General features: G+C 53.9%; 1 protein-coding gene across 2 annotated transcripts in view; it reads right to left on the reverse strand.

The window, feature by feature from the left end:
* The window catches only part of OLFML2A (olfactomedin like 2A), a 28272-nt gene extending 21235 nt beyond the window's left edge, over nt 1–7037 (reverse strand). Inside the window, exon 1 of one of the 2 annotated variants that reach the window (XM_081151376.1) lies at nt 6970–7037. Coding sequence is in view for 1 of the 2 variants with exons in the window: in XM_081151377.1 (XP_081007503.1) it covers nt 6494–6601 (108 nt within the window). In the remaining variant the exon portion in view is untranslated. Of the gene's footprint in view, nt 1–6493; nt 6700–6969 lie in introns of those variants that run through there. The other variant, XM_081151377.1, reaches the window with a different exon arrangement.
* Nucleotides 7038–9609: the final 2572 nt, after the last annotated feature.

Below are 9609 nucleotides of genomic sequence, written 5' to 3' on the forward strand. Positions count from 1 at the left end.
GTAAAATGGGTGACTCTCCATACTCAGCGTCTTCGAGTGAGGATCAAATGAAATAACATGACCTCCATTTAGTGGTTTCCCTGCCCTCCTCCCTTTTCCTTCAGTCCCCCCTGGGATGATGCACACCCAAGTGTCTAGCTGTAATCATTGGTAACTGGAGTCAGCAGGACTTTGTGCCTGTAGGAGTCAGCTCAGTGAGATCAGTGGCAGGTGTGAAGCTCAGTTACCGCCTCCAGCCTGCCTTGTCCTGACACACCAGCTGGGCTCTGGGAGCCCCAAGCAGCCACTCCCCTAGCTAGCTCAGCAAGCCCACCCTGAGCTCTAGGCTCCTGGGACACAACTCTTCGTGGCTCAATTAACAAACATCCCAGGTCTTGTGGCTACTCAGCTCTCACTGAAGCCACCAAGCCCAACTGAGTTCTGGGCTTTCTGCCAGGCCTGGTACCCATGCGTGTCTCGGAGTCCTCCGGGAAAGGGCCAAAGGCACTCCCTGTCTTCTCTGAGCCTTCAGACACTTGTTTGAGCCCCTGGCCTCTGCCAGACCCTGGGTGATAGCTGGAGGTGCAGAAGAAATAGCTGGCATATTTCTTCATGGCACAAAGATACCCATGAAGACTGATCGGAAGAGGGCACCCCTTGGGGACACCTTTAAGGAGGAGAAAGGCATTCCAGGAAGAGCGAATCAAATCTGTAAAGGCAAGCCTGGCATCTTGGTAGTCTGGAGGAGGATCACTCTGGCTGGTGCTTGCATCTCTGGGGTGGCAGGAGATATGGCTTGGGGTGGTATAGCCCGGCTCATGGAGGGCCCTGAAACTTAGCTGAGGATCTTGGCTTCTTCCTGAAAACACTGGGGCATCAGGGAAGCCTTTTATTCAGGGGGAGTTAGGGTCAAATCTGTGTCATGGGCAACTCACTCATCTCTTCGTGGACAGAGGGTAGATGGAGGTAAACCTGGGGCACAGGGTCCATGAGGAGACATTTACTGAGAACTCAATGAGTGCTGGGGAAGTGTGGGACAATGGTTAAGAGCGTAGCCATGGACCACTTACAGTTGTGTGCTCTTGGTTGGATGACTTAACCTCTCTGTGCCTCAGTTTCCTCATCTGTAAAATGAGGGAACTACTAGTGCCTACCCAACACAGGACTATGTGAGGACTGAGACGGAAAACCAGAACTATGCTGAGTCCATTGCCAGGAGCACACAGTAGTCTGGATAGTGTAGCTGTTATTATTAGCACCAGTAATCCTGAAAGCGGGTTGTTTAGCCGAATGTTTCTCCACGTGGGTGCATTGGTAGGTATTCTTAGCAGGTCCCACAGAAGAGGAAACTGAGCTCTAGAGCTATCTGATGACTTGTTCAAGGGGATCAGAGCCCAGAATGGGTGGACTTCCAGGCCCCTGGGAAATGAGGAAGAGGGGGAAGGGGGCAGCTGCGTGTGGAAGCTTTGTCCTGGGCTCCTTGTAGGCAAACGCACTGTTGGCACTGCGGGGCATTTCTCCCTGCCCGGGAACACCAACAGCCAGGCTTGGGGGCATGAACACTCATTCCTCAGATCACCGCTAGTACCTTCTCTTCAAGACTCCTGGGCCCCCTTCCCAGCTCTTCTCTTCAAGACTCCTGGGACCCCTTCCCAGCTCTTCTCTTCAAGACTCCTGGGCCCCCTTCCCAGCTCTTCTCTTCAAGACTCCTGGGACCCTAGCAACTTCCACCCACTCCCCCAGGTGAGGCTAAGAGCCCAGAGGGTGGATGTGGGTGTGATATGTGTGGTCAGGCTAAAGAGGGGTCCTCCTTGGGCAGCACCCACTACCCCAAGGCCCACCCCAGGAGCAGCAGCCTCCACATCAGACTACAACATTCCTTCCCTCCGCAGATGAGGTGCTATGTCCTGATGGGGGTGGCCAAGGCCTTGAGCCCTCCAGGAGTCTGAAGAGGGCCTCTGCTCCCAGCCCCAGCTGCCAGGAGCCCAAGCAGGGCCTGGCTTCCCGTGATTACTATGTGCTTGATTGGAGAAGGCAGAGCTCCATGATGAGGAGCCAAGCCTGGACTCAAATCCCAGCTCCCACATCTCCTCCCTGCAGGGCCTTGACCCCTCTGAGACTCAGCTTTCTCCTCTGTTGTGGGAGGCAACAGGCTTTTCCTTGTAAACTTGTCCTGAGGCTGAAATGAGTCAATGCATACAGAGTGCCTGGCACCAAGCCTGGCACAGAGTGACTGCTCTCTAGTGGCACTTGCTATTAGAGTTGCTGCCAACAACCCTCCCTCACATTTTCTACCTCTCTTTGCTCTACCGCACCCCATCTTAGAGAGGAGAAACCTAAGCATCAGAGAATACCAAGGGCTCGCCAAGGGTCACACAGCACAGCCTGACTCCAAGATTTGTTTTACATGCTGCTCCTCCCGTGACCGCCCATAGTCACGAGGCAAGGGCTTCTCCAGCACCTGGGACAGAGAAGGGGATCCTGGGGGAGCAAAAGACCTGGGGCTCCCACTGGGCCTGACCTATCCTGTCCTTGGCATAAGGGCTGGGGTTGCGGCCAAACAGGAAAGTCCCTGCCTCAGCCCCCGATCTCTTCCCTCAGCCTTGCTCAGCACGCACTGCCAAAGCCCCCAGAAGTGTGGGTGGATTGTGTTTAAAAAGGTCCCTACGTATTTGCAAGGAAACCCTATAATGAAATGGTGAGAGGCCGTACTTAAGGTTTTTCTGAAAAGAGATGGAAAAATCTGGCTAGAATTGGGAAGAGGGGGATTCAAGCTGTGCAGTGTTCTAGGAATGGAGCAGGTTCAAATTGTGACACCTTGAGGTTGAGTCTTCCCTCCTGTCTCATGGCCAGCTTCCAGGTCCTTCTTTAGGCAGAGACCTCCCTCCAGTGGAGCTCACTGCCAGCTGGACACCCCCCCCTGAAGGCTCACAGGCATCCCAAACTTAATCCATCCAAAACTGGACCCAGCATCTTCTCCCAAACCCATGTCTACCTACCCTCCTGCCCAACCCAGATCTCTGAGCCCCCTTCTTACTCTGGACAACCAATCAGTCATGTTGTTCAGATTCTTCAAAGTATTTCCCATCTCTCTCCCTTGCTCTCCCTTCCACGGCAACAGCCTGAGTTCAGGCTGCATTAATTGCTACCTGGGCAACACAGCAGCCTCCTCTCTGCTGGATTCATCTTCCAAAAGCTCCTCTTTGAGGACTTGTTACTCTCTTCCTCCACAAACCTCCACGGCTCCCTGTCACCTCCATGAGTTCTCAACTGGGGGCTATGCCTCAGAATTACCTGGGGTACACTTGGAAAATGCAGTTGCCCTGGCTCAGTTCCATACTTCTTAACTCAGACTCTCAGGCTCCTCAGGCCATCTGGATGCCCACTAAAGGCCAAGAATTGTGGAACCCCAGGATTCTCCAAACTCCTCAAGTTCTCTGTCCAGGATATTTGGACAGCCCCACCCTGACTCTTTTGCCCCTCAGGGTCCAAGTCTGTCAGATTGGGAGGGACCACTGAAGCCTCAGAGTGTTGGCAGGAGGGCTGTGTAAGACCCTGAATGTAAGTGCTGCGCATGGGGGTCAGCACACAGGGTGTCTCTCAGGGCTTTGTCCTGGGTCCCCCTGCCAACAGGAATGTTGGGGAAGGCCTTCCCGGCAGAGAGACCCTGTGGGAGCTGGCCCCTCACTCTCTGTGCGTAGGTCTCCATCACTGTGCATCCCTGGCCTGCTCCAGAGCCTGTTTCCAATTACACCCACAGGCGGAAACTCCTGGAGCGGAGGCACAGCAACACCTAAGCCCCCGGGACCAGCCTGGCCTGGAACATCTGATCCAGCCCGGGTCACCACCCCCTGCTTGCTCCAGCCCCTCCTGCTCCCCTGGCCCAGTTCCCTCAAGTCAAGGCCTTTCCCCTGCCCTTGGGCCCAGGTCAGTGGTGGGGCTGACCAAAGACCCCCTTCTCACACCTGAGTGCATGGAGGAAGTGAGGTGCCAGCAGCCCTTTCACAGATGGAGAAAATAAGGTAGAAATGGGAGATTAGCCACATTCCAAGGGGGCCCAGCAAAAAAGTAGGTTCCCAGAGGTCTCTGGTGCATGGCTGGGCTTTATGTGGTTACCACTCTGTCCATCTCAACCAACCTTCATGCTGGGCAGCCCCTCAGAAATGCCAGGGAAGCTATGAACTCGCTCTCCCATTTCCAAGCTGGACAAAGCACTTCCTTACATGGAAACTTCAAATCCTGTTTAGGAAAGACCTTGCTATAAACACAAAATTAACACACACTGAGCAAGGAGCTGGCTGAGACCACAGAGGTCTGTGGTGAGCTGGGGTGAAGCTGCCCCCAGAAAGTATTGGGCAGAAGAGGAACCTGGACCTCCTAGGAGCAGGAAGCCTAAGGAGGGGCCAGCTTAACCCTTTAGACAGACTTCAAGTCCCAGGCTAGCCTCCCAAGGGCTCCCTGCAACCTGGAAAAATAGGACAGGCTTAGAGAGGAAGGAGGATTGTTATGTGGGAGGGAGAGGGTGATAATGAAAACAGCTCTCTCTACAGAGCCAGCAGGAGTCCGGCTGTGCTGAGGAATGTGCAGTAAATTCACCCATCACTTGATTTTTATTTTTCCCAGCTGGCTGGAGCGGTGTGGGGTGGGAGGTATCTGGGGGAGGGCTGTGTTGAGTCCCCCAGCTGCTTCATTCTCCAAACTCTAGGATGCGCCTCCCCACCCCACCAGCCACAGCTTGCCCTGGGACAACTGAACACACACACACACACACACACACACACACACACACACACACACCCCAACCTAGCAAGTGTTTGGCTGACTCACTACACAAACAGGGTGTTGGGTTTTCTTTGTCTTAGCTTTTTGTTTTGAATGCTAGCCCTCCCCCACAAGCTCTACAGCCCTCTGCATTGCTCAGAGGATGCCTAAGACCCAATATTCCTCCCAGCCAGAGAGATGAGAGAGGCAAAGCGCTGATCAGGTTATCTGGGGCGGGGGGTTGGGGGGGTGCTCACTTGTTTCTGTACCTGAGCCAGGTCAGGGAATCCTAGAAGGCCCTATATGGGAGGGAAGTTGGGGAGACATAGTTTTTCAGATGGAGAAACTGAAACCCAGAGACAGGCAGAGACTTGCCCAAGGTCACAGAGCCAAAGAACAAAGAACCAGAACCTGGGTGTTTTTTATTTACAAGCCTGCTGCCTCTCTATAAACCCTAGTTTTCCCATCTATAAAATGGGAATGATACACATCCCCTTGTCTTTGGAGCATATGGTCAGAGCTGCAGTCCTCTTGTTTTCATACCCTGAGATGAATCTTCAGGTAGAGGGTCTGCCAGTTCCCACTGCTCATATACTTAATGTGTGGTGAGTGGCGTCTGACCTTTACCTGCCTGTGGGACAGGGCAGCCTCACCTTCTACACAGGAAAGAGGCTGGAGAGACACCAAGAGAAATCACTCCTTTTCTCTCATGCTCCATGAGCAGGGCTCTCCCTCCCTCCTGCCCTTCACTAACTCCAGTCCTGCCCTCATCCTCACTGGGTCATTTCCAGAACACCCTCAAGCGGCCCTGCTCTGACACCCTAAGTGCTTGCTCTCTCTGCATGCTGGATCTCACCCCGTTTTAGGGTCCCTGTGGTGAGATTTCATAATCACTGTATCATTTATTGGTTACCTACTAAGTGCCAGGTGAGGTGCTAAACATTTTACAGGCATCTCACTAACTGAGAGATCATAATGCAGGGGTGTGGAAACTCTTATACTTCCCATATTTACAAGTAAGGAAATGGAGGCTCAGAGAGGTAAAGATCCTAGATCACCCAGCTAAGAGATGGAGGTGGTACTTGAACCCACGTCTGCTGGACACCAGGGCAGATCTTTTTAGCCAACACGGGAAACAAATCAGAGTCACTTATGGAGACACGTGGCCTCCAGAGGGTGCATGAGATCCCTGGCAGGCACGTGGCGAGACCAGATGGGTCCATTGGGGAGGGGCTCTTGGTCCCCAGCATGGCCTGAAAGCTTTGGTCCAGGCAGTCCAAAACCTGGGAGTCACTGGGTAGCAGTTACCCACGGATCTGCCCCCATGAGCCAGCCTTCCATGGAAACTCTGAGTCAGATCTCCAAAGTGCCCCTGCCCAGCGCTCCAGGGAATCCCTTCCCTCCGCTAGGAACTGCATCTCCTGTCTGCACCGCCTCCAACCTCCTAACGCTCGGTCTCCCTGGTCCTGGGTTTCAGTGCAGACCTCCATCCGGCACTGGACTGGGTCCCAGCGCCCCTTCCCCAGGCCGCGTCTCAAGCACCACTACCATCTCCAGCGCTTCTTTCCCCACGCGCTCCTCTCCGGGGTTCTGGCCCCAGCGGCTTCCATGCTAAGTCCGAGGTCGGGTCGCCCCTCTCCCGGTCCTTCGCGCCCGACCCCGGGGACCCTCCTTTGCGCGCATCCCCAGCCACAGCGCCCCCTCGCGCCCGGCTTCCCGCAGAGCTGCGCCCGGGTCGGAGGGCTGCGCGTACCTTACTCTGGGCGCGCACCGGGCCGGCGCGCAGCAGCAGCAGCAGCAGCAGCGGCAGCAGGAGCAGGAGCAGGAGCGGAGACCCGGGCGAGGGGGTGGCCACGGCCATCGCGGGACGGGCACAGCGGGCACCAACGGCCGGGCGCGGACGCTGGGAAGCGCCGGCCGCACTGCGCGCTCGGAGCCGCCTCCACCTCTGTTCGCGCGGCGCGCCCCCGGCCCGCGGCTCCCCTCCCCGCACCCCTCCCGCGCCGCTGGGGGCGGAGCTAGGTTGGAAGCGGGTAACCCGCCGCGCCCCGCCCGCTGGCTACCTTGCCTCTTTGCTCTAGGCGGCTCTCTAAGGGCGTCCCTGCCCCGACACAAAAAAGGGACTTGTGCAGAGTCTGCCAGAGCAACGGCGCAGTAAGAGCACGGGCTGCCCACACATACAGAGGTCCTGCTCTGTGAGAATGTGGCGCCTTGGGCGCGTCTCCTTACCTTCTTGAGTCTGTTTTCTTGTCTGTAAAATGGGGAAAAGAGTGCTCTCCTTTTGGAGCGGTGTAAAGTGCAGATGAGAGGTTTCCAGGGCAGGCGGGCTCTGAGCTCTCCAAACACCCGGCACCGCCAGTTTCATCCATCTCACGGCTCAGACCCCTCTCTCCCGCGTGCTCCGTTTCTTCCTCCCTCCAAGGTCCCTCCCGGCAACCCCCCGGAGCTCCTACCTTTTAATCACCCTCCCCCGTCCCCATTCTCAGGACAGAGCGCCTCAGCTCTGGCTCCTGGGCAGCAGAACTTTCCCAAGGAGCTGTCCGTAGTCACCACGCCTCAGGTTCCTGCCCACCCTCTCTCCAGGGGTCTTCGGGCTCACTGCGGAACTGAGTTCTTGGGATCCCCGGGAGCGCCTGGAACCGAACCCAAAAAGGCACCTGTCTGCTACCCCAGGATCCACAGCTCTTGAGGACACCTGCTTCTCAAACCCTCTCCTCTCTCGGTTAGTGTAGGATTTCCCCGCGTATCTTGCCTGGGCCCCTTCGCAGTCACTTTTGCAAGCCCTTCCTCCTCTGCGCACCTGGGGGTGGGGGCCGGGGGTCGGAAGGGGGCTGGATCCCTTCTCTTCCCTCTCCAAACTGTCTCTGTGGGTAACCCCTCCTCTGAGCCCAAGACAGGTGTCCACCTGTGTGTCTATTTACCTGGTCTTGTAAACTTCAACAGCTCAAAAAGGAGCGCTTATTTGTGCCACAAATATTACTACCCTCTCCTGGTATCCCACCCCTACTCTCAGCACAGCCCCCTGACGCACACCCCTTCCCGCTTCATTTTCTTCACAGAATTCATCACTATCAAACTGTCTCGCTACTTGGTATGCGTTTCTTTGTGTAGCTGGTGCCTTCCCTTGTGGGAGAGAAATAAGACTACCAGTCACATACTTTGTCGAGGAGCAGCTAGCTCCGTGGTCCCAAAGCCTGGTCCAGGGACCAGTAGCCTCAGCATCACCTGGGAACTTGTTAGAAATGAAAATTCTTAGGCCCTGCCAGCCCCAGACCTAAGAAAACAGAAACTCCAGGGGTGGGCCCAGCAATGTGTTTTATACAAGCCCCCCCGGGGGATATAAGGTGCGAACAACTAGCCTAGCACAAGGTCTGATGCTCCATAACTCTCAGCTAAATAAAAGAATCATGTGCAGTAGGTGTTCAGCACAAATTTGCTTCTTTCATAACTAGAGGTCTTATTGGGAGGCATCAAAACCAGAGCTAGTGTGAAAAATAAATATGGTGTGTATTTTTCTTTTAAAGTATATCTTTATCGATTTCAGAGGGAGGAAGGGAGAGGGAGAGAAAGATAGAAACATCAGTGATGAGAGTCATTGATTAGCTGCCTCCTGAACGCCCCCGACTGGGGATCGATCAGGCAACCCGGGCATGTGCCCTGACGGGGAATCGAACCTTGATTTCCTGGATCCTAGGTCAAAGCTCTACCGCTGAGCCACGCCCAGACAGGCTATGGTGTGTATTTTAATGTGCATAGACCAGTGATTTTCAAGCATTGTGCTGCAAGGATTTTTAAAACATGTGATACCTAAGTATTTGGTCGGAGCACTGGCTTCTTTTCCCTTAGGTTGTAAAAAAAAAGAACAGTCAACACGACAGTAGCCGTCTGGTGTGAATGAATAAAAAATTATACCTATTTTTTCGTCAGATCTGCAAAAAATGGTTTTTTTTGTGTGTTGCAGAATTCTAGTAATTAGTTTATGTGTGCCATGAGATGAAAAGGGTTGAAAATCGCTGGCAGAGACTATCTGGGAATGGACACAAATGGGTACGGCAGTTATGGCTAAGGAGGGGAACCAGCTGTTGGGAATCAGAGTAAGGAGAAAGGCTTACTTAAATTTTTTATTTATTTATTTACTGATTTGAGAGAGTGGAGGGGGAGAGATTTCTTGTTTTACTTATTTACGCATTCTTGGTTGATTCCTGTATGTGCCTTACTTTTCATTGAATATTTTTTTACATCCTGGGGATTTTGTAATGTGTGACCTATCTATTCAAATAATAGACAAAACATACTTAAACAGAACCTGGCAAGGGGTTCCTTTTCCCAGCCCTTTCTCTCCATGCAGCCCAGCTAAAATTCTCTGGCTAGGAGGCCCTGGAAGAGAAAGGCTGCTGTCACCAGTGAAGTCTGCCCCCTGCTGGCTGTTTCCCCACATGGCCTCACAGTTTCTGGTTTCCTCCTTTCTACCCTTCTCTCTTGACCCTCTCTCCTTCAGTGGGCTCCAGTCATAATGGGTTCTCTCAAGACCTTTGCACACACTATTCCTTCCCCCAAGAAACTCTCTCTCTCCACCTAGTCTGACCCACTCCTATTCACTCTTTCCATCTTATTTCAATGCTCCTATCCCCAAATCCTCCCCTGATCATCACTCTAGACCAAAATGAGCCCTGTCACACACTCCCATAGCACCAGGAACTACTGTTGTAGCATTTATGTGCAGTTGTGGGTTAGTGTGATTATTTGATTTGAATAGTGTCTGTCTCCCCCACCAGAGGGCAAGGCCCCCATGATGGGGCTCACACCTGCCTGTTCTTAGCTGTATCCCTGTCTTGTCCTGTTAGTCTGTCTGCCTTTGACCTCAGGACC

This window comes from Miniopterus schreibersii (genome assembly GCF_964146895.1).
Source record: "Miniopterus schreibersii genome assembly, chromosome: 11".
NCBI lineage: Eukaryota > Metazoa > Chordata > Mammalia > Chiroptera > Miniopteridae > Miniopterus > Miniopterus schreibersii.